This window comes from Bombina bombina, chromosome 6, assembly GCF_027579735.1.
Source record: "Bombina bombina isolate aBomBom1 chromosome 6, aBomBom1.pri, whole genome shotgun sequence".
In the NCBI taxonomy this organism is placed as follows: domain Eukaryota; kingdom Metazoa; phylum Chordata; class Amphibia; order Anura; family Bombinatoridae; genus Bombina; species Bombina bombina.
The window spans coordinates 60315507-60342784 of NC_069504.1; the positions used below are offsets into that span (position 1 = coordinate 60315507).

Here is a 27278-nt window from a genome sequence, read left to right on the forward strand (position 1 = left end):
CATACCTAGGTAAGTTTGGGAGCAGGAACATATTACTGGGAGCTAGCTGGTGATTGCAAGTCACACACATGCCTCTTGTCATTTGCTCACTAGATGTATTCCCAGTAATGTATTTCTTCTCTGGAGCTGACTTTAATGGGACAATGAACCCAATTTTTTTCTTTTGTGATTCAGATAGAGCAGCAATTTTAAGCAACTTTCTAATTTACTCCTATTATCATTTTTTCTTCGTTCACTTGCTATCTTTATTTGAAAAAGAAGGCATCTACGCTTGTTTTTTGGTTCAGTACTCTGGATAGCACTTTTTTATTGGTGGATGAATTTATCCACCAATCAGCAAGAACAACCTAGGTTGTGCACCAAAAACGGGGCAAGCATCTAAATTTACATTCTTGCATTTCAAATAAAGATACCAAGAGAATGAAGAAAATTTGATAATAGTCGTAAATTAGAAAGTTGCTTACATTTTCCTGCTCTATCTGAATCGCAAAATAACTTTTTTGGGTTCAGTGTCCCTTTAATTATGTGTTTAACACCTTTTGCAGGGATTATGATCAACCTCTTATGCAAGCAACGGTACAATAATTAGATGTTTAACAAACTAGAGCGCGCTCTTTCTTTGCACTTTTATGTCATTTTAATATATTGGACAAATCACAAATGTAAAATATTAAACACGGTCTCAAACATAATATTAACATTTGCTATTGCAAATAAATGTCTGTTATACACATTTTAATCTTATAAATGACACAAAATGATAAAGAATTGGTTAATGACATACATTTTATGAAATAAGCTTGGAGAATATTAAATATATATATATATATATATAGAGAGAGAGAGAGAGAGAGAGAGAGAGAGAGAGAGAGAGAGAGAGAGAGAGAGAGAGAGAGAGAGAGAGAGAGAGAGAGAGAGAGAGAGAGAGAGAGAGAGAGAGAGAGAGAGATAGATATAGATGTATATATATTTACAATCACACAAGGCAGAAAGCAGCAACAATGTATCAATTGTTCATGATATTCTCCTTTCCCATTGGCTGATGTGTAGGTTTGTGAAAATATTGTGCAAAGTCTGTAACTTTTGAATATATATATGTTTAGCCAATCAGAATGTAGATAATGCAGAGGTGTTTTGGGCAGCCTCACAAATTTAAACACAAATGTTCTGCAAAGATTAAAATATAGTTTTTCAGAAAGCTAAAATTATTTGTACAATACCCTTATATTACACATAAAGAATAATGACGTACACAATAATATATGGCACATGATAGCACAGGGATTTATGTCTACACAAGATTTATTACATTCTCTCTTATGATGAAAAGACAAGAATTAGTGACTGATGCATATTTAAATGACTGGGGGATAAGTCCCAACAGAGGCCATGGGGCATATGTATCAAGCTCGCCAGAAACAGCAGTTGTGAAGCAGCGTCACAAAAACCGCTGCTCCATAACCCTGTCCGCCTGCTCTGAGCAGGGGGACAAGAATCGCCGGAAATCAACCCGATCGAGTACGATCGGGTTGATTGACACCCCCTGCTGGCGGCCCATTGGCCGCGAGTCAGCAGGGGGCGGCGTTGCACCAGCAGCTCTTGTGAGCTGCTGGTGCAAAGCTGAATCCTTGGTGAAAATAAGCACTGGAAGCGATTGCAACTCGATATTGAGGCATCGTGCAATACCCTCCGGTCAGTTGCCGATGCAGAAAGGGCCTCTCTGTGGCCCTCTCTGCATCGGCCAGTGATGGTGCTGGTCGTTGGTGGCGTGGGAGGGTTAGGAGGGAGGAGGGTGGGCGGCCCATTGCTGGAGGAGGACAGGAGCGGGTGGGACTGTTACCCCACGCTACATGAACTTTGCAGGGAAAAAAATTGAGCCGTAGTGAGGGGGAAGGAGGGTGGGAGGAGGGGTAATGAGGGAGAGGGGGATCCTATTTGTGATCCATTCTGGGAAAGGGATCTGGGAGGGGTAGGGGGTAGGGTAATGAGGGGAGCAGCTACACTACAGAAAAAATGTTTGTTTTTAATTTTTTTTATAACAAAGACAGCTGCCAGTACCTAATGTGGCAGCAAATAAGAAGAGGGGGGAGTGTTAGAGAGCTGTTTTGGGGGGATCTGGGAGGTTAGGGGCTAAGGGGGAATCCTACACTGCAGAAAATATATAAAAAATATTTTAAAAAAAAACAAACAAAACATTTATTTTCATACTGGCAGACTTTTTGTTAGTAATTAAGATGGGGGTGACAATTGTGGGGTGGGGGAGGGAAGAGAGCTGTTTGAGAGGGGTCAGGGAGGGATCAGGGGGTGGGATGTGTCAGATGGGAGGCTGATATCTACACTGAAGCTAAAATTAACCCTACAAGCTACCTAATTAACCCCTTCACTGTTGGGCATAATACAAGTGTGGTGTGCAGCGGCATTTAGCGGCTTTCTAATTACCAAAAACCAACGCCAAAGCCATTTATGTCTGCTGTTTCTGAACAAAGGCGATCCCAGAGAAGCATTTACAACCATTTGTGCCATAATTGCACAAGCTGTTTGTAAATAATTTAAGTGAGAAATCTAAAGTTTGTGAAAAAGTGAACAATTTGTTTTTATTTGATCGCATTTGGTGGTGAAATGGTGGCATGAAATATACCAAAATGGGCCTAGATCAATACTTTGGGTTGTCTACTAAAAAATATATATACAGGTAGCCCTCAGTTTACGCCGGGGTTAGGTTCCAGAAGGAATGGTTGTAAATCGAAACCATTGTAAATTGAAACCCAGTTTATAATGTAAGTCAATGGGAAGTGAGGGAGATAGGTTCCAGGCACCTCTCAAAATTGTCATAAGTAACACCTAATACATTATTTTAAAAGCTTTGAAATGAAGACTTTAAATGCTAAACAGCATTATAAACCTAATAAAATAATCACACAACACAGAATATATAATTAAGCTAAGTTAAATGAACAAAAACATTTGCTAAACAGCATTATAAACCTAATAAAATAATCACACAACACAGACTTCACTTGCATTTTTCTGCAAACAGTTCTTTCTATGCATTCCAATCTGGACTGAGTTATAGACAGGAAGATCTTGTTCCTGTGAAATCTGCTCGATAGCTCAGGTCTGGTTAAACTGATTCATTTCAGCTTGCTTGGCTTTGCTGCAACACAAGCGGACAGCTCCACCTACTGGCTATTTTAATAAATGAACTGCTTCTCAATGCTTTTCAATAGCAGTCACATGACTGGAAAAAAAGGTTGTTATTCTGAAACGGTGTAAATTGAACCGTTGTAAAACGAGGGCCACCTGTACATGTGAAGGGATATTCAGCGATTTCTGACAGATATCAGTGTTCCAATGTAACTAGCACTAATTTTGAAAAAAAGTGGTTTGGAAATAGCAAAGTGCTATTTGTATTTATTGCCCTATAACTTGCAAAAAAAGCAAAGAACATGTAAACATTGGGTATTTCTAAACTCAGGACAAAATTTAGAAACTATTTAGCATGGGTGTTTTTTGGTGGTTGTAGATGTGCAACCGATTTTGAGGGTCAAAGTTAGAAAAAGTGTGTTTTGTTTCACTTTTTTCATCATATTTTATATCTTTTTTTATAGTAAATTATAAGATATGATGAAAATAATGGTATCTTTAGAAAGTCCATTTAATGGCGAGAAAAATCGTATATAATATGTGTGGGTACAGTAAATGAGTAAGAGGAGAATTACAGCTAAACACAAACACAGCAGAAATGTAAAAATAGCCCTAACGGTAAGAAAATTGAAAAATGGTCTGGTCACTAAGGGGTTAAAACTGTATTCTCTATTTGACTCATAACATATGTTTTTGGATTTAATGCCCCTTTAAGAGATTTCCCTCTTAAAGGGACACAAAAGTCAAAATTAAAATTTCAACGATTCAGATAGACCATTAAATTTAATTTTAAAAAGAAAATCAACTCTACTTCCATTTACATAATTTTAGATTTAAATGTTTTTCCATATTCTTTTGATAATAAACATACCTAGGTAGGCTCTGAAGTTATGTTGCAAACACTGCGGCTATATAGTGCTTAATTATACTCCTGAACATATCTATGTATGTTCTTCAACAGAAAATATCAAGTGAACAAAGTGAAACAGATCAATTTTAAAGATTTTTTTTTTGGTTAATTCTATGCTCTGTATTTCATGTATTCTCCGCCACCAATACTCAAGTGCTATAGACATCACACATAACACGTGATAATGACAGAACAAAGACCGCCCTGTCATATTGATGCTTTTCTTATTTTTATTTGGTATCTGTTTAACATGCCACAGTCATTTTCCAGGGAACAGAATGAAAGCAAGGCTGAAATCATGTTAGAATAGTAATATAAAATGTTTCTCAATATGAACTAAGTGGATAATGGGATAAAATACATTGAGGCCCTATTTGACAGTAATTTTAACAGAGCATCTGTTTTTTATTATTGTTTAAAATATTTCCTGTACTTTGCAGCTGTAATAGTCTCAAAACACTAGTGGGAGAAAAACTCTCGATAAATAACACATTATACTAATTTGTATTATATTACAGATATAGTTTTGTTATAAAGAAATAGCATTTTTGTAACATTTTCTTGATCTAAATAAACTGTCAGAAAATAACGGCTTGTCACTGGGGCAGTACCCTCAAAGGTTCTCTTTAATATGAGTACATATTGGTACCCTTGCAGATTGTACCTTTTAAAAGCAAATATGTACCTCTGGTGACTAAATTGGACCTCATTGCTATGGTACCATAATGTCCCATTAAGAATGGTGCAAATGTGGCCTTTTAAGGGTACTGCCCCAGTGACAAGCCCTTTGTACCTCATGATGGCAAATTTGTACTCAACACAGCATATTAAAAATGCGGTTCCATCAAATTTATTTAATAACATTCAAATATGCATTCACTTACTTTGCTCTTGCTTAGAATATGTATAAGTATTTGTCTAGCTTTAAATAACAATAATACAAAAAATAACTAACAGTAACAACACTGAAGTTTGATGGTTTTGGAAAGTGTAGCCAAAAAGTAGGTCCTAAGACTCTGCCCCTGATATTTCTGAAAGAATCAGACAAAACCAACTGTTTCAAAAGGAACTACTCAAAAAGTCTTGTTTCACCCTGTAACAGACTCTAATAACACACTATTTAACTTATGTTGACGCGCGAAATAAAACATACATATAGACAAAACATATAGAAAACAACATAATAATAAAATATAACTCTAACAAAAGGAAAAGGGATTCAGGGGAGGGATAAACGATAAAACTCACAGCCATACATTTGAATTGTCCCCCTATGCAAAATATATGCAAATGTATCTTTTTTTCCCCAATAGATGAACCTTCTACCAATAGATGGCGCTCTGTTACACTATGCCCAGGACCTTTCAACTAATAGATGGCGACAAGGCATGTTACACAATGTCCATGTATGTGACTGAGGAACAGTCACAATTTTTTTTTAAACTGGTTCTTAAACAGCTATTGTTGTAATTTAAGCTAATAATATATTTGCTTTATGCGTAAGAGTTATCTTCTTGATGCTCTAAATATAAACATTAAAATGTTAATTAAGTGCTTGTGTCCTATTTAGAACCAGCAACACAGCCATATGGGTTGTAAAGTATTTTTTGTTGTTTTTTCCACCTTGCATATAACCAACATCCATTGAACATTAATTAATTTGCTGTACAACACGTATGTTGAATTCGTTTTGGGTGACTGCCAGTGACATCTTTATTGAATAATTGAGATCACTGTGGAAAAGTCTATGTAGCCTATGTATAAAACAACTGTTTACCATCTTGGTAAATAATAACGCTCAGGTTCACAAATTATATGGACTTGCATGGGTTTGGCAGCCTTGTATCAGTTGTATATTCCCTTCTAATATTCATAGGCTGATAAGTACTTCCTACTAATGCTCATTTGATGATAAGTACTTCCTACTAATGATCATTGACTGATAAGTACCTCCTACTAATCCTCATTGGCTGATCAGTACCTTCTATTAATGCTCATTGGCTGATAAATATTTCTTACTAATAATAATTGGCTGATAAATAATTACTACTATTGATTATTGGCTGATAAGTACTTCCTACTAATGCTAATTGGATGATAGGTACTTCCTACTAATGCTCATTGGATAAGTACATCCTACTAATGCTCATTGAATGATAAGTACTTCCTAGTAATGTTCATTGGATGATAAGTACTTCCTACAAATGTTCATTGACTACTAATGCTCATTGGCTGATAAATAGTTCCTACTAATGATAATTGGCTGATAAATAGTACCTACTTATGATAATTGGCTGATAAGTACTTCCTACTATTGAATGTACTTCCTATTATTGATTATTGACTGATAAGTACTTCCTATTAATGCTCATTGGCTTATAAGAACTTCCTACTAATGCTAATTAGCTATTTCCTACTAATGCTCATTGACTTATAAGAACTTCCTACTAATGCTCATTGGATGATAAGTACTTCCTACTAATGATCATTGAATGATAAGTACTTCCTACTAATGCTCATTGGATGATAAGTACTTCCTACCAATGATCATTGGCTGATAAGTACTTCCTCCCAATGATCATTGGCTGATAAGTACTTCCTACTAATGATCATTGATTGATAAGTACTTCCTAGTAATGTTCATTAGCTCAGTGATTTTCAGCATTTTTTTTGCCGTGGCACACTTTTTTACATTAAAAAATCCTGCGGCACACCGCAATCCCAAAATTTTACAAAAATCACACATTGTAGCCTAATACAGCATATATTATACATCATAATGATTGTCTGTGAATGAATGTCAATGTGTCATGGTTGTAAATGATGTCTGCCTGATGAGCCTGTCACATCAAAACAAGCAAAATTTTAAAAATATGGCTCTGTTCTCAGTCTGCCGCGGCACACCTGAGGATCTCTCACGGCACACTAGTGTGCCACGGCACACTGGTTGAAAAACACTGCATTAGCTGATAAGTACTTCCTACTAATAATCATTGGCTGATAAGTACTTCCTACTAATGATCATTGGCTGATAAGTACTTCCTACTAATGTTCATTGACTGAAAAGTAATTCCTACTAATGATCATTGGCTGATAAATACTTCCTACTTATGATCATTGACTGATAAGTACTTCCTACTAATGATCATTTGCTGATTAGTACTTCCTACTAATGTTCATTGGCTGATAAGTGCAGTGAGCATCTGTACATGTATCAGTCAATGAATATTTATAAAAAAAAAGTACCTTTCAGCCAAAGGAGATTATATAGCAGTAAACATATCTGACTCTGCTGTAATAATTTCAGTGCTTTTTCTTATATATAAATAAAATTATTATATTTTTTTCTGGAAAAAAAATGTTTAAAGGGATACTAAACAAAAAAAATGTCTTTCATTATTCGGACAGAGCATACCAAGTCAACAAAGAAAAATTGATAATAGGAGTAAATTAGAAAGTTGCTTAAAGGGACACTCAACCCAAATTTTTTCTTTTGTGATTCAGATAGAGCATGACATTTTAAACAACTTTCTAATTTACTCATATTATCAAATTTTCTTCATTCTCTTGGTGTCTTTATTTGAAATACAAGAATGTAAGTTTAGATGCCGGCCCATTTTTGGTGAACCCATTTCTGGGTTGTTCTTGCTGTTTGGTGGATAAATTAAGCCACCAATAAAAAAAGTGCTGTCCAGAGTACTGAACCAAAAAAAACCCGTAGATGCCTTCTTTTTCAAATAAAAATAGCAAGTGAACAAAGAAAAAATGATAATAGGAGTAAATTAGAAAGTTGCTTAAAATTGCATGCTCTATCTGAATCATGAAAGAAAAAAAATGTGGGTTCAGTGTCCCTTTAATATCACATGCTCTCTATCTGAAAAAAATTGGGTTTAGTATCCCTTTAAATCTAAATGCTGCTCTATACTATGAACAACCTATAACATTTTTGGAGTATAAGTGTGTAGAGAACAAAATAAATATATTGCTCAAGCAAACAGTTGTCGGTCTACTTCTCAGTCCTTGAAATTGAAAGGGATATGAAACCCAAACATTCAGTGATTCAGACGGAGCAGACCATTTTAACAAGGTTTCCAGTTTATTTCTATTATCAAATTTGCTTCATTCTCATGATATTCTGTGTTGAAGAGCTACCTAGGTAGGCATCTGGAGCACTGAATGGCAGGAAATAGTGCTGCCCTCTAGTGCTCTTGCAAATGAATAACATTCTTGCAAAACTGCTGCCATATAGTGCTCCGGCAATGGGCCGGCTCCTAAGCATACGCTGCTGCTTTTCAACAAAATATACTAAGAGAACGAATAAAAATTGGTAATAGAAGTAAATTAGTAAGTTGTCTAAAATAGCATGCTCTGAGTCGTGAAAGAAAATGGTTTCATATCCCTTTAATTTGCATAACAATGTATCTTTCCATTTCTACAATACAAAAAACGTACTCACTGTTATCCCCTTCTTATTCTTTACCTGCTGCCCATCCTTGTAAATCCCCAAACTGGTTCCTACATGCCTCTAAAAAACCACACTGCTACACCCAATACTTACAGCAACATCAATATGAAACAGAATTAATAGGAACCAATTGTCTTTTCATAAAAGTATTTTTCTTTTAAAGTAATAAAAATTTACCCCCATGAACACATCAAAAAAATCATCTGTCCACATCCAGATCTACCTAGACAAAGAGGGACATTTTAGATGCCAATCACATACTCACACGTAGAAGCTCATATAGGACACAGATTCTACTTGTTAAATGTAACATAGACAACCTAGAAAGTGCAATCATCTGTCTATTAGGAGCTTTTAGGTTAGTATCAGCTCTAAACAAAGAGCCCAGCACCCCAGTTTATGCACTAAAAACATGTGACACTTATTTCAATTGAAGAGTCACATGTTCATAGAGCTATTAAACAAAATAAGGGGGAGGTAACTCCTCTGTTGCTCACAACAATACACAGAGGCACATGGTATCTCTATTTGAAAGCAGTAATCCTCTTTTTTAGAGTGACTTCCTCGTGGAATAGGATAAGTATCATACAAATGCCAAATAACTAAATAGGCACTTATCTTCCCATAACCATAAAAATATAATTCTCATTTGAGGATTCATAGGGTTAATCCTAAACCCAATCGATAGCTGCAAACATTACATTACGTTATGTTATTTTCCCTATTCATGTATAATGTTCTTGCAAAAATCTAAACCTGACATTTCTACATAAAGTCAATGTACAGGGTGAGCATGGGATGTATTAATAGGGTGCAAGTATCCACTGACTATGAACCAAATTAATTAAACTTGGCTATAATAGTGGTAACTCTGCAGGTTCTTTCAAAAACCTTCCCTTTAAGAATGATTGCATAGTCCAAGTTTGCTGAAGAGTGGTTATTAAACAAATATAGCTCACTTGCTATTAGAAGTGTGGTAATATCCAAAAATAACTGACTTGCAAGGGACTTCAAGTTGACTTGCCAAATCCAGCTGACTTTAAAAACTAAAAGTTGTGATTTTCAAATACCTTCTGACTTGCTATATTTAAAAAACAAAACAAAACATATTTATAGCAATTCTCAGACGCAAAATGATATCAGCAACAGGTGAAATTAATTAAGGCAATTTTATTTTACAAGAGCTTTCCCAGTGACTTGGAAGTTAGTCCAGTTTTGTATGTGTCTAGTAAAATGCCATAAGGGTGTGTTTTGGAGCCAAGTAAGAAACGTTCTTAATACACCACCTGGGTTTATTATCATTTGGCAAAATGCTATATCTAACAATTCTTTTTTGCTTTTGACCTAACTGTGTACTGGGATAACTGCCTGCGTCACTGGATGTAAACCCAACTTCTTGTGAGTGTCTGGTGAGCACACAGAACTGTGAGATGTACCATTGGCAAGGTATATTTGCAGTCCACATTCATGTTATGTATATTTAAGTGATATTAAACATTGTCCCCTTTAGTAAAAAGAAATATGCTAAATCAAAGTAAACCAACAATTAAACAGATTGTGTTATAAAAACAGCAAACAACATACTTGTTTTCTAGTTTGGAATTCTTAGTGTAGCCGCTGCCCACAGCTAGATAAGCGAACAACCATTACAAAATGTAGGTTTCATGGTGACATGAATTTAGCAGCAAAAGTCCTATACTGAGCATTTGCAATAAACTAATTGCAGTTAGCAGATACATAGGTGTCTCCTAACAACAATTCAAAGGAATTCCAGATTAATTGCTATTCGGCTGTAGCAATGTAGGGCTGTGACAGGAAGGAATAGACATTGTGATGAACAATATCTATTGCAATTATTTCTATCAACTGCTTAGTGTGTTTTTTTGTTTTATAATATAAAATACTTTGTTTTAATTATAATATTTAATTGATGAAATAAAAAAATGCATACAAAAACACACCCAAAGATTGAGCAGCTCAAAGATATATAAAGAGAGAGTAGTTAGCCAGCATTCAAATACTAATCAGAGTGTGGCTTAACAAGAACTCATGTAAATAATGCCACCCTGGGGTCATATGAGGATCTGGTACCATATATGACATAAACCAGATAAAGCTATGAATAACACAGAGTTAAAGGGATACTAAATCCAAAATATTTATTTAATGATTCAAATAGAGCAGGCTTAAGCAACTTTATCATTTGCTCCTATTAGCATTTTTTATTTTTTTTAATTTATTTATAAACAACAATGTACATAATCATATAATTTGTATGACATTGTACCATGCAGGGCCAAATATCATGACCTGTATCATACAGGGACATGGGAAGCAGTTGTATTTGCACCAATGTAAATTCCAAAAAGTGTATACTGATGAATCTTCTTCAAACTACTACAGTATATTTGGTAACTGCAACCTCTAGAGTATACATACACATTTTTGGGGTTTATTATATTAACCACACTGAACTAACTAACAAAATAAAAACTAACTCAAACTGATACAGTCTCCTTTTTTAGAATGTACTGTTTCAAGATATATTTGAGAGTGTGCCCTTGTTTTCAACTGACAAGTTTTCAATATGTTATAGGCATTGAACTGGAAAACAGTCTATGACTACGGATTACATCCGAAACGCGTAAGCCAGACTGTGTTGCGCCTTCTACACCATGTCCTTTCATTGCTGTGTTTGCCGGTTTTAATTGAACAAATAAAGGAATTGTTTCAAGGAAACAGCCTCCACTTTTCTCTTCCAAAGATAGGCATTGAACTGGCATATAATTTACCACATAGCTTCTTGGCTATTCTATGCAATAATGAACCTTAGTTACACAAAAACGGTAATATAATAATATAATGTATCATCCTGTACCACAGACTTTCATGACAGGAAACAGAAAAATCCTTAGAAAAATATATGTAGTAGAATTTGAAATAAACACAAAGGAAAAGGAGAAAAAAATAATAATAATAAAATGCCCCCCCAGGGAATTCGTCATGGGAGATATCTTTATACATCTCTAAAACTAATTAGCCAAGTTGCAGGAAAAACTTCATTGAAAACCAAGTTTGCAAAACTGTCTGAGTTCCTGGAAGGATAAACTATCTGTTTTTAAATGGCAACAACATAAGTTTTAATTACTGGTAATCAATCTACAAAGTTGTATTAATTTGTCTCTCCCCAGAGACATTTAAATGAGCTGCTTCGAAACCAATTTGATCTTGAATTTCTCTGAGAAAAAGCAAATATTATTGTATTCAATACTCTAACTCGATAGATATGAACATATTTCTGGAAAAATAAAAAAAATATATTATTTGGCAATAGGGCCTTTCTTTCTTTGAAAACTTTGAATAATATTTTATGCCACCATTAAAATTTTTTAGGACAATACCAGAACATATGTAGAATATCTACTCTAGGACTTTGACAGCGAGGGCAGGCAAAATGAAGGGAGGGATAAAACCTAGCCATTTTAAAAGGCGGGATATAGAAGTTGTTAGTTAATTTCATATGTGATTCTTTCCACCTATAAGATATCTTAATATGACCTAACGCAGAGAAACTATCTTTAATATCTTCTGGATCTAAAGTTGGAAAGGAAGCCCTCCAACTTCTAAGTAGTTTATCAATATAATTTTGACTTTGCTTGGCCAGCATAATATTATATAATACAGGGATGGAAGTATTCCCTGCCACAAATTTGTGTACACATGCGTTGATATCAGACCAGTCACTGAGATCCATCCGACATTCCAAGCTATTTTATTTGAAAGTAAGCAAATAGATCAGAATTTGGGAGGTTATATTGAGCAAGGAATAACTGAGAAGATATAATGTGACCATTTGAGTCTATAATTTGATGGATACATTTTAATCCTTTCTCAAACCATATATAAAAAACTTTCTGGGAAATGCCCGGGCTGAATTGTGGGTTGCCACCAATCGGTAGGAAATTTGAATATTTATATTCTAACGCTATCAATTTTTGCCAAGCTAAGACTGTATTCTTAAAAGATATAAGATGAACTAAATTTGCAGGTAAATTTTTCAAGAGACAATGTAAGATTGCTTTCAATGAAAATGGATAGATAACATGGGTCTCTATCTCTACACAAGTAAAGGATTCTGATTAAGTAATTCAATCCAGTGCAATTTTTGCCAGTGCCGTTATGTTATATAATTCAAGATCTGGGAGTGATAAACCTGCTGATAAGCGGTTCTGCATTAATCTTTTCAATGATATTCGCAGTTTACTTCCTTCCATATTAATACAGAGAAGCCAGCATATAGTTTCTTCCTATCTTTATTAGAGATAAATAAAGGTAAATTATGTAGCAGAAATAGCACTCGGGAAAGATTATATTTTTTTATCACATTAATTCTAGCCGTCATTGACAAGGGGAAGATTAACCAGATCTTTAAAACTTTAGATCCATTTTAATTTTTTGGAAAAGAGGATGGAAATTCAATTTATACTGACTACCAGGGTTTTTATGTAAAAAAAATACCTAAATATCTAAACGTCTCTACTGTTTTAAAGGGATGGTGAAAGAAACTATCTCTGAATTTGGAAACCCATAGCAGCTCACTCTTCTCAAAATTTATCTTATATCCAGAGAAAGAGGCAAAATCATCAAAGATATGTAGAATACGAGGGATCCACAATGGAGTATTTTCTAGAAAATGAAGAGATCATTAGCATATAACAGCATTTTAAACAAATACTTACCAAACAATATTCCTTCTAGTGTATCTCTAAGATGAATAGCTATGGGTTCAAGTGCTATAATGAACAATAGAAGTGAAAGGGTACACCCCTGTCTAGTACCTCTATAGAAAGTAAGTGGCGATGAGAGTGAGCCATTGGCAAGAAGATAGGAGCAAGGCTTATTATAGATATTTTGTATAAATTGATAGAACTGATTTTTAAAACCAAACTGGTCTATGGTGAAAAACAGGTGCCCCCAAGAGACAGAGTCGAAAGCCTTTTCAGCATCTAGAGTGAGGATTGCGCCATCACAAGCAAAATGGTTCTTAGCCAGGGAAGCCTCATTCCAATAATGATCTAAAAAGATCTTGACTAAACGAAGATGCTTGGATAAATTTCTTCCCTGGATAAAACCAGTCTGGTCGAAATGAATGATTGTTTTGATAAAGGTATTAAGTCTAGCTGCTATTATTGCCGATAAGATTTTGTAATCCAAATGTAAAACCAATATAGGTCTATATGTAGAGAGTTCCTCAGAATTTTTTCCTTTTTTTAATCAGAGAGATATTGGCAGCAGAAAAATAGGGAGACGTATTGTTAGCTGAATAATAACTATTAAATAATTTTATCATAACATCTTTAATCTCCTCAAACAATATTCTATAATACTCAATCGTGAGGAAAACAGGACCAGCTGCTTTTCCCAATTTCATTTTCTTAATTATACTCTCTAATTCTTCTACCAAAATAGGAGCATTGAGTAACTCTAAATCTGTCTCTGAGATCCTTGGGGTTTTCAATTTAGCCCCAAATAATCCCTGATTACAAGAATTTGAATCCGTCTCAGTATATAATTGTTTATAATAAGAAAAAAAGGCTTTATTATTGTCCTCAGTCTCCGTATATCTAATAAAACTTTTATTGATAGCGGAAATATAGTTTCTGCTTTTTCTTGTTTTTTTTTAAAATCAATTTAGCTATATATTTAGCTGATACTCCGTGGTATCCCCAATAATAATTACACATCTTAAGATCTTCATTATGAGATTTTTGTTTTAAAAATACATCTCTCTCCTTTCTGGCCTCTGAATTTTTTTTCCAATTAGTTATAGAGGAATCTGAGAGGTCTTTACTGTAAGCGTTCTCCACTCTATTAGGTAATTGTAACTCATGTGCACTCGATTGTTTATTCCATGCACACATGCATGCTTTTATTTCACCCCGCAAAACTGTCTTAGATGCTTCCCAGAAAGTCTCTATCTTGTTAAAATATGATATATTCAATGTGCAAAAATCTTTCCATTTTTGCTTCAACCAATTTGTAAATCTGGAATTATTAAGAAAAACCGAGGGAAGAAAAAAGTTTGGTTCTTATTCACTCTTTTAGCAAGTGAAGAAAACAAGATGGATATGATTGTGTGGTCTGATATCACAACGTCTCTTATTTCTGCCTTTGATTTTACAATGGAAAGTTTTTCAGAGATAAAGAGATAATCAATTCTAGAGAAGGATTTGAAAGATTTGGATGCACAGGTAAATATACGGATATCAGGATACTTTTTTCTACAGACATCTATGAGTTTTAATTTACTACAGAATTTGTTTAAGTATTTAGCTGTCTTGTTATGTTCTTTTATATTTTTTCTTGAAGATCTATCTAGCTCAGGACATAACGTCATATTGAAATCACCTCCAACAATGAGATTCTATGAAATAAAAGGGAATTGTTTAAGCTTAATTTTGTCCCAAAAAGCTGGGGAAAATATATTTGGGCCGTATACATTACATATTATAAAGTGGGTATTATTCACTTCTATTGTAATATGATGTATCTAGATTCTGGGTCAGAATAAACTTTAAAAATCTTATAATATAGATCTTTATGGATCAAGATCGCTAAACCGCATTTCCTTGAAGTGCTGGGGACTTAGAGAGCTCCACTGCTTAGGCAAACTCCACTTAACAGCCGATCTGACTCCCGCACGAAATCCAGGACCACGAGCCTAAGCAGTATGGGGCGCGATAACCCTGACCCACCAGTCAATGCCGACACGTCTTCACTGCGCATGTAACACACGCTCCACCCACACAGGAAACTTTCTCGCACACTCCTCAAAACCACGTTAACCTCTATTATCAATTTGTATTTGTTCTCTTGCTATCTTTATTTTAAAAGCAGGTATGTAAAGCTTAGGAGACAGCCCATTTTTGGTTCAGGACCTTGGTTACACTTGCTTATTGGTTGGCTAAATGTAGTCACCAATAAGCAAGCGCTATCCATTGTGCTGAACCTAAAATGGGCCGGCTCCTAACCTTTACATTCCTGCATTTTTAAAAAACGATAGCAAGAGAACAAAGAAAAATTGATAATAGGAGTAAATTTAAAAAGTTGCATGCTCAAACTAAATCATAAAAAGAAATTGGGTTTAGTATCCATTTAATATATATCATCTTTACTAAAAAGCACCCTTATTTCCCCTTCAGTGACCGCAGCCTTTTTTCAATAACACAATTTAATTTGACAGAATGAAGAAAATGTTTCTAAAGAACTGAAAACCTATTTTATGATGCACCAACTACAATTTTGTCATTCAGTTTAGATACAGGCAAGGTGACAAAACATTCTTATGAGGGTTACCACCCACCTGACATTTTACCAACAAAATCAATATTTTTAAAGGTTGCATCAATGGGGATAATCAAGAATAACTAAATTAATTAAAGGGACACTAAACCCAAAAAAAATTATTTCATGATTTAGGTAGAGAATACAATTTTAAATAACATTCAAATTTCCTACTTCTATTAACTAACTTGCTTCATTTTTTTAGATATCCTTTGTTGAAGAAATAGCAATGCACATGGGTGAGCCAATCACATGAGGCATATACGTGCAGCCACCAATCAGCATCTAATGAGCATATCTAGAGATGCTTTTCAGCAAAGAATATCACAAGAATAAAGCAAATTAGATAATAGAAGTAAATTAGAAAGTTCTTTAAAATTGCATGTTCTTTCTAAATCATAAAAGAAAGAAAAAATTGGGTTTCATGTCCCTTTAAGGCTTAGTTGTGGTAAATTGTATTCTTAGTGCGTTGGAATCTTATTTTGAACAAATGTCTGTTGGAATCTTATTTTAAACTAATGATAATTTAAAATCACTCCTAACAGCTTTATTTTTTGAGTTATACTGCATAATGATATATGCAAATATATGCTAATTGGCATGGGTGATATTTTATTCCAAGAAAGGTGGCAATCCTAGTTCATATAAATCTCAGCACAATTTATCATCTTAGGCAGGGAGGTAAACAATTCTTTCACACAACAGCAACCAACCAAGTTATTCTGCTTAGGCAAAGCCAAGATGGTAATTGGGTCTTGCAAACCTCAAGCAAGTATTTTACAAAGCCATCTAAAATTACATTTCACAGTGCCATAGGCTATCAACCAAACCGATAACCCACTTTCAGACTTCACATGGATCACTTCCAGCGCAGTGCTTCTTTAAAAAAAAAATATGTTAAATCAAACTAAACATAAGAAGAAACAGATTGTGATAAAAACACCAAACAACTTGTTTTCTTGCTAAATGAGCACTTAGAAATTCTCAGTGTAGCCACTGCTTTTAGTGAGATACGAAAGCTGACATTAGAGAACTTTAGTCCTATTGTCACATGATGTTTGGAGCACAAGTCTGCTACTGAGCATGGGCAATAAACTAAGTGAAGCTAGAGCAGGTGTCTCCTAGCAACCACTTTTAAGGAAAAGCTACTGCTTTGCCTTCCTGTAGAAACCACAGCCCCCTGGGACTGAGACAAAAAGTAATGGACCCTGCACCAATGAAGTTAAAAAAGAAATTAAAGGTAAAACCCTTTTAAATGAATGAATAATACATATAGCAATGCTTTCTATTAAAGCTACAGTCAACACCAAAATTATTATAGTTTACAAATATAGATAAAACCTTTACTACCCATTCCCCAGCTTTGCACAACCAACATTGTTATATTACCATACTTTATAACATTTAAAAATTTTAAGGTAAAAAAATAAGGATTAAAATGCAATTATTTTTTACACATATACATCACTAATGGAATATATATGTGTGCAATTTAAACATAATTCACCTGCATATGTATTTAAAATATAAATGTTTTAAATAATTTTTAACTTAAATTGCACTGGTTAAAGGTTGTAAAAAGTTTAAAAAACAAAACAAAAAAAGCATTCCAGCCAATCAGGTAGCTGTTTTATGAAGTTCTTTTACACACTAGTGAAAATTAGCTGTTTAAAAAAAATTATCAAATTAAAATTGTTTGCATTTTAAAACCAATCAATTTTATTTTAATTTAAAGGGACATGAAACCCCAAAATTGTCTTTCATGTTTCAGATAGGGCACACTATTTTAAAACAAATTTCCAATTGACTTCTATTATCTAATTTGCTTCATTCTCTTTGTATCCTTTATTGAAAAGCATGCCTAGGTAGACTCAGTAGCTGGGAGCTAGCTGCTTATTGGTGGTTGCACATATATGCCTCTTGTCATTGGCTCACCTGACGTGTTCAGCTAGCTCCAAGTAGTGCATTCTTCTCCCTCAGTAAAGGATACCCAGAGAATGAAGCAACATTGACTTTAGCCCAGCGACTGTAAATTTGCCTTTTACTAGACAGATGCTTTTATGTTGATATAGATTTGAGCTACTAATTTGCCAGCACATAATCACTGTTAAAAATATATTATGATCTATGTTTTTTTATTTCTTATCTGACTCACAAATTACATTTAATTAGCACATACCATAAATAACATACTTTGTTTAAGCAATAAGGTATCTTGGCTTTTATATAACTATATTTATGTTCTTAAATACCATGAAAATAATTGCAGTCTTTCACTGTGCAGATGAGTACAAATCCAACCTTGTGATTTACATGGTGTTAACTGGAGGAATGTTTTGTTATCACACATTCCTCAGCAGAAAATGATAAATCAGAATTAAACAGAAGCCGGTAAGGTCACTCTCAACGAAAATAGTAAGACACTTTCTGCAATTCAATTACAATTACTTTATGAATGATTTTGCAGTCACTGCCTTTCTTTAACTGAATTATGGCACTGTTTATCTACCCAGTAGAGTGGCTAAAATATTTCAGTTTACCTTGTCTATTGTATTTACATGTAACACATACTTAGAGACATTGTACACTAGATTTTTCTTTACCTGAATGTTTTGTAGATTATCCATTAATATAGCTCATCTGGGAGTGTTTCTGTAAAAATGTATAGTTTTCCTTATTTTTAAATAACATTGTGCTGATTTTCAGACTCCTAACCAAGCCCTAATGTTTTAGATGTATACTGATGTATACAGACTTCAGATGTTTAAATAATTGGTCTTTTCATATGCAGGGGGGGATCTGCTCTTATCCCCTTTTAGTGGATGTCCCAGCCTAACCTAATCAACAGTGCTAAACTGGGAGCTTTTAAGTAAGTTTTTAATAGGATTTATATTGGATTTTTATATCAGTATCTGTGCATATTATTCTTTATATTAGTGTCTATTACATGCAGTTAAATGAAAATTGGTGTTCACTGTCACTTTAAGCATAATACTTCAGTTCTGGGGGTTAAATACGCCTTTGCTTTAACCCCTTAATGACAGCAACATACTCTTATACAGTATGTCACTTTTCACAAGGGATGTTCAGTGGTTTAACAGAGCAGGTCTTGCATATTTCTGCATGCAGTAGTGGAATTAATAGTTATAATATACATGCTTCTCTCTATAATGATTTTGAGGATAGACAGATAGATAGATAGATAGATAGATAGATAGATAGATAGATGAATAGATAGATAGTGAGATAGATAGATAGTGAGAGATATAGATAGATATAGATAGATGATAAATAGATAGATAGCTAGAAAGATAGATAGTGAGATAGATAGTGAGATAGATAGTGAGATAGATAGTGAGATAGATAGATGATACCTCTCTGCACCAGAATTATCTCTTTCCTTGCTAACCCGTGTCACTAACTGTCTTTCTCATATCTCATCTTGGATGTCCTCTCACTCTCAAGCTAAATCTCTCCAAAACTGAGCTCCTTATTTTCCCTCCTTCTACAAAAATCTCCACCCCCCCGTCTCTATAACTGTTGTCAACTCCATCATTACCCCAACCTCACATGCCCAATGTCTTGGGGTCACACTTGACTCAGATCTTTCTTTCACTCCTCACATTCAATCCTTGACTAAAGCCTGCTGCTTCCACCTTAAAAACATTGCTAAAATTAGACATTTCCTTACACAAGACACAACAAAGATTTTAATCCACTCTCTCATCCTTTCCCGCCTCGACTACTGCAACTCTATCCTCACTGGTCTCCCTAGCTGCCGCCTAGCTCCTTTACAATCCATAATGAATGCCTCTGCCGGGCTCATTTTCCTTACACGTTGCTCTTCATCTGCTGCACCTCTCTGCCAATCCCTTCACTGGTTTCCTCCTGCCTCCAGGATTAAACACAAAATTCTCACTCTGACACACAAAGCCCTCAATTGCATTGCTCCCCCCTACATCTCAGACCTTGTCTCCAGATACTCTCCCTCCCGTCCCCTTCGCTCTGCTCATGATCTCCTACTCTCCTCCTTTCTTGTTACCTTCTCACATTCCCGTTTACAGGACTTCTCCAGACTGGCTCCCATCTTATGGAACTCTCTGCCTCACTCCACAAGAATCTCCCCTAGTTTTAAAAGCATCAAGTGCTCCCTGAAGACTCTACTATTTAGGGATGCTTACAACCTACACTAACCTTCCTATCTCCACTATAGGGCTATGAGCCTATAAGCCCAGCTGTTTGTAGTCCACCTTCAAAAGAGCCGACTACAACAGTGCAACTCTTGGCAGGACCCTCTCTCCCCATTTGATCCCTGTAATCGTTTTTTTATATACCACCCATGTTCATAGCGCTGCGGAACCTGTTGGCACTCTACAAATACCTGATGATAATAATAATAATAATGATAGATAGATAGATAGATAGATAGATAGCATGTTTACAGTGGATGTGAGCCCATTTCAATTTTGATGTGTTCACAATCATTTCATTTCATTGTTTATTAGCAGAACTTTTTTATTATCAGTTGTTTATTTATTTATTTATTTTTTTATTTTTTTTTTTTAAAAGCTCTATACTTAGCATGTGCCAGTCCTGTTCTGGCTGATCATCTTCAAAATCATAGATAATTATCAGAACATTTTTATTACCATTTTTTACTTAATTCCACAGTTAAATAAACTTGGTAAACCCCCAAACAACACTTATCAGCTTAATATTAACCCAAAAAGTTATAGTATGTAACATTGGTTTATCCCCGGCATACTGGATCCAAGAAGCAGTGTCACCAGTTACAAAGGTTACCTGCTTAATCATCTGAAGTACAAAATAATAATAATAATCACTTTTACATTAATAAAAATGAATAAAAGCCATAACCCAACAAATACATGTATCCACTATACCTGTATACCAATCCCTTAAAGAGACATACACATATCTCTATGGCTTTGGAGCACAAAAGGTTAATTTCACACATGTCACCTATTAGCATTACTAAACACTATTAAAAGGGATCAGCATTCAGGCCCTTCATCCCACAATATCAGCCAACAATCAGAAATAATAATTGAGCTAAAATAATGAATAGTTGTTAATCACCCCTATAGTTAGAATGGGACACTAATTAAAAAAATTAGAACATTACATTTGTTAATAGAATATCACATAAAAGCCTCTGTAGTATCTTTATCTTAGCAGTGACCAGTAAGGGACAAATATAAATGAGGTATCAATAAGCTTGTATACTGTCAAACAACCACTTTGTTCAATGTTGCAGGGTCAAGGTTATGCCGTTTGTTGGATGCACTGCAGCCTCTTTGGGAAGAGTGGCAACAACACAACTGACAAAGATAAATTACAGAAAAAGATGGCATGATAAACAACAAAAGTAAAGTTTTATTTTGCTATGAATAATGAAACATTTTGGCCTAGAATACAAACGGAGCACAAAAATAAAACTTCTATTTTTGCACTTTTATTACAAGTCCAGAGTAAGTTTACTAAATGATGGAGCATTAGTCTAGGCAGGGTATGTAGGTGCGCTAAATCCCTCACATAATAGTCTTCTATGGAGGCGCTCAGTAAAATTCATGTCAGATATCGATAAATGCTAGATCTTTGGTGCGCTAAGCCAAGCGTGCACAAGTGGTGGAGTTCTTTATGAAGTTCTGCGCTATACTATTTAAAGTGCATTTCAAAAGAATAATATCACAACCAAACAGAATATGGAAGTATTCACTAGAATGTGCTTTTAGAGAGCAGTGCTGGAGATGATGCTTTGTTCTTTTAAAGGAAGCAACAGTCACATTTTTTACTAGGTAACCGATAAATACATAATTAAAATAAAAGCAATTTAAAGTATCGTTTTTATACTGATATGTCTCTTGGTTGAGACCTCAAAGGCAGAGTGAATGGCAAAACACGTTTCCACTGTCACCTTCTCCAGTGAATTCAGTGCACTGACCGGATTATAAAGCCCTAGCATTTCTCTTAGCCATCTGCACCACACACACAGCTGTGAGATCAGCACTGAACCTCAACATTGTACTGCAATAAACATCACAGATTTTATACGGCATCTGTTATGCTCTACAGAAGTGTAACTTTATAAATTGCAATCACAATAACGGGCTCCATTTAATAACGTGCGCATAGACAGGTTCACAATTAGGGAAACTGCCTGTACTTGATTGCAGGTAGCGGGTGTGAGCCTGCACTGAGGGAGTTTCAAAGCTATATCTGCAGCTTGATAAATGGAGCTCAATTCATTTCCTTTTTATTCCACCTAAATGCAACTAATGTTCACTGTCACAATGCACATGACCCTAACCAATATTACTATTATAATGCACATGCAGCTTTACCCACATTTACTATTATAATGCACATGTACCTAACCTACGTTCATGTCGCAAGGCACATGCACCTAACCAACATTTACTATCATAATGCACATGCACCTAACCAACATTTACTTTCATAATGCACATGCACCTAACATTTACTATCATAATGCACATGCACCTAGCATTTACTATCATAATGCACATGCACCTAACATTTGCTATCATAATGCACATGCACCTAACCAACATGTCACTTTCATTAATTTACATGCACCTAACTAACATTTGCTATCATAATGCACATGCACCTAACCAACGTTTACTGTCACAATGCACATGCACTTTACCAACATTTACTATCAGAATCCACATGCACCTAACCAACATTCACTTTCATAATTGCACATGCACTAACCTAACATTTACTATAATAATGCACATGCACCTAACCCACGTTCACTGTCACAATGCACCTAACCAATGATCACTGTCACAGTGCACATGCCACCTATCCAACGATCACTGTCACAATGCACATCGCCACCTATCCAACGATCATGTCTCATTTGTTAGCATCCACCTAACCAGTGAATCACTGTCACAATGTACATGCACCTAACCAATAATCACTGGTCATAATGCACATGCACCTAACCAATGTTCACTGTCACAATATGCATCCACCTAACCAATGTTCACTGTCACAATGCACATGCACCTAACCAATGTTCACTGTCACAATGTACATCCACCTAACCAATGTTCACTGTCACAATGTACATCCACCTAACCAATGTTCACTGTCACAATATACATGCACCTAACCAATGTTTACTGTCATAATGCACATGCACCTAACCAATGTTCACTGTTGTCACAATATACATGCACCTAACCAATATCACTGTCACAATGTACATGCACCTAACCAATGATCACTGTCACAATATACATGCACCTAACCAATAATCACTGTCACAATGTACATGCACCTAACCAATGATCACTGTCACAATATACATGCACCTAACCAATAATCACTGTCACAATGCACATGCACCTAACCAATGTTCACTGTCACAATGCACATGCACCTAACCAATGATCACTGTCACAATGCACATGCACCTAACCAATGTTCACTGTCACAATATACATGCACCTGACCAATAATCACTGTCACAATGCACATGCACCTATCCAACATTCTCTAATTCTAACAAGCAGTGCATGACAAAAAATTTCTTGTGCAACATAAGGAAAACAAATTTATGCCACATGTAGGATGGGAATTTAACTAAAAAGCAAAGTATTAATAACAATGAAAGTCACATACAGTTTTTTTTTTTTTTACTAGTAGAACATTAAGGATCATTAAACTTGACTTTCAAGCAACATACAAAATGTTTCATTATTGCAAGTGAAACATTATTGCATTATGTATTCATTATTCATGACTACATAGCTCAACAGTGCTAGCCAGGAGTTTCTAAGTAAGTTTTTAAAAGGTTTAATACCGGATTTTTTTTATCAGTATAAGGTGAATATTCTTCTTTATAGTGGTTGTCTATTACATGCAGTTATATGAACATTGGTTTACACTGTCCTTTTAAGGGAATAGATAAGGTCAGGCTTCCACAGTCCTCTCTCGAACTGCACATGTGCAAGCATGAGTTTGTGCTATATCTAAATAAAAGTTTGTGATTGGTTAGAAATAATTATTTTATTATTCTGGGGACAGGGAAATCAGTGAAATAAAATACACATAAAACAATATACTCATTTGGCAAAATGAAGCTGCAGTTTTCATTGCAAATGATTTTTAGATACGAAGGTTCAAAATCATGTAGTTTACAATTTATGTTTAGTGGTCCTTTAATATTTTATTAGTTAAACGTCAAACCTTTTAAAAATGAGAGCAAAACTCCACACCTCTAACTCTACTCTAAGGGAATATGAAAAAAGAAGGAACCGAAATGCCGGACATCTTAAATTATTTATTTATTATTTTAAGGCTTGAGGTCAAAATCTTTCAATTGATATTTAAATGATCTGTAATTGTACTGTAGGGCTGCTCACTGGGTGATAGAGGAAACTCACACAGGTATATTGGATGACAGGGACTAAACTCCATATGCATGAAAACAAAACAAAAATAGTAGTATTGATCATAGGAACGTTTTTATTTAAAAATAAATAGAAATAAGAGCAAAAATTATTTAATTAATTAATTAAAAAACAAGGAATACATTTTGTTTATGCTAACTTTAAAGGGACAGTAAACCTCAAAAAATTGTATTGTTTTAAAGATAGATAATCCCTTTATTACCCATTCCCCAGTTTTACACAGAAAACATGTTATTATTTACATCTTTTTACCTCTGGATTAACCTTGTTTCTAAGATCTCCTGACTGCCCCTGATCCTCATGACTTACCTATTGACTTGCATTTAAGCCAATTAGTGCTTATGTGTTAAAATCCACGGGCGTCAGCACAATGCTATCTATAAGGCTCACATGAACTAGCTTCCCTGATGGTGAAAAGCAAATACAAAGCATGTGGGACTTAGACCAGAAATGTAGAGGTTTAAATGTGATAATGTATATTAAAATAACCATTTGGTTGTGCAAAGCTGGGGAGATGAGTAGTAAAGGCGTTTATCTATCCTTTTAAACAATAACAATATTTGAGTTGACTGTTCTTTAATAGATATATTAGCCAAGAAAAAAAAATAATTAATGATTGCAGATGCACTGGTATGGTTTGATGAACCCTACGTTCTTAGTACTCTACCAGTTGCTGAAACATGGAAGTGCTTCTGCCGCTGGAACACAATGGCCCCTAAAGCCGCTAGAAGACAAAAAATTTAATATTTGAAAAACATCTACACTGCAGCCACAGATATTATGGCAGAAGATGCTAACATAAATTTTAAGGCACTTGATGTTCCAAAGACAGGATCTACCCTACACTATTGAAGATATCAAATTTAGCCACCACCATTCTTAAAGGGACATTATAGGCAACTAAGTCTACCTCAGTATGCTCTCACAGATAGAGGCTATGTGTATCTCTACTAGATCTAATGCAGAGCTCCAAACTGTATAGAGTTGACACAGTGAATATTTAGGCTTGTGCTGCCTTATGCACTCAAAATACCTAGCTGCTGCCTCCTGCCCCCAGGTTTTAGGCCTATATTTGGCCATAATATTTTTTTTGGTCAGGGTGTAGCGTGACTTTCTTTTAATGGAATATCCAAAGTAAAGGTTTATGTTTCAGGTGCATGTGTTCGGTGTACATATGTGTGGGGTGTAGTGAGTGTGTGTGTGTATATAGTGAGTGTGTGTATGTTTACTCAGTGAGTGTGTGTGGTGCAGTGTGTGTGTATGTGTGTGTAGTGAGACTGAAAAAAGTGCTGCCCCCCCCTCCCCTAAATATGCTGCCCTAGGCAAGTGCCTTGTTTATAGGGATGGGCGAATGTTTCTAAAAATTTGAAATTTAAAATGAATTTTGATACATTCGTTCGTTCCAATCGAATTTTGAATGTTTATATAACATTCTAACATTCTATTTTCGAATTTTCATTTTCGAATTTTTCAATAAAATTCGAAAATATTTGTTTGAATAATAGAATGTTTAGCTATGTATTTATTCAATTTCTGAAATGTAATATTCGAATTTGAATGTCACATTCGAATTCGATGTGACATTCAAATTTGAAATAGTATTTCTAGTCTACAACTGTGTTTAATAAATGTAATATTCGAATTCGAATGCTACATTCGAATTTGAATGTCACATTCGAATTAGAAATAGTATTTCTAGTCTAATACTGTGTTTTAAATGTTGCTATTCGATTTGAATGTGATATTCGAATTCGAATGTGACATTCAAATTCGAAATAGTAATTTCTAGTCTAATACTGTTTTATAATATAATATTCGAATTAGAATGTGACATTCGATTCGAGATGTGATATTCGATATCGAATGTGATATTCGATTCGAATGTGATATTCGATTCGAAATGTGATATTCGATTGAATGTGATATTCAAAAAATAGTGTTTCTAGTCTACAATTGTGTTTTATAAATGTTAATATTCGAATTTGAATGTGATATTCGAATGTAACATTCGAAATTCGAATGTGACATTCGAAAACTGTAAAAACATTCGAAAATTACATTTTTAGATTATTCGTTCTTATTCAACATTATATTATGTAAATCGAATTTCTACAATAACATTCGTTTCTAACATTCGAATTCGGATAATAAATACATTCGCCAATCCCTACTTGTTTGTCTAGGCCAAAAATACACCATGGTTGATATTCATCCAATATGTTAACAGCATAATTGTAGCTAACTAAATAATAAATAGGAAGTAAAGCCTTTTTTGCTAAATGTATAGAATCAGATTATATAAAAATGGTAATTTAAAATCAGTCCTAGTAGCTATAGTTTCTTATTTATTTTAGGTACATTTATGTTATTCTATGTTAATTAGTATGGACAGTATTTTTCTTTCAGGATGGTAGCAACTTTGCAGTTGTCCCACATTTTGCGAGGACTGTCATGGTTTGCAAGCTCTGCCAAGCTGTTCCTTCATCAGCTATCTCCTTCAGTGCATAAGTTTTCCAAAGATGAAACCAGGGAACGCAATTTACTTCAACTCTGCTACACGCCCCAAAAAACCACATCTACAATATACCAAAGATACCCACTGTACATATTAGACTCTACCACTGGCTCTTCTTTAAACCCAGTCCTGGAAAGGAGTCAAGGAAATGTTGGGGTGGTATGGTAAAGACACAGAATGCCCTTTACAACTAAATCTATCCATACTATATACTTGTTTAAAATAGGTCAAACATATAAAGTCAATAAAATGATATCAATCATAACGTGTTCTGTTTACTTTTTTTATGTATTTTTTGTGTGTTGAAAATCTTTTTAGATGAATGATCTTCCATCTTTTAGTGTTATGTTGGGGCTGTACATCTCCATCAATAAGTGCTGCAAATCATCATTAAAGAAATGCTTTTTTATCTGGGTGGTTGTACCA

At 34.7% G+C, this 27278-nt stretch overlaps 1 protein-coding gene across 1 annotated transcript in view; it reads right to left on the minus strand.

Moving 5' to 3' along the window:
• The window catches only part of SFMBT2 (Scm like with four mbt domains 2), a 393890-nt gene that overhangs the window by 205997 nt on the left and 160615 nt on the right, over positions 1-27278 (minus strand). Inside the window, exon 5 of the mRNA XM_053716427.1 lies at positions 25005-25061. Coding sequence (XP_053572402.1) covers positions 25005-25061 — 57 coding nt within the window. The remainder of the gene's footprint in view (positions 1-25004; positions 25062-27278) is intronic.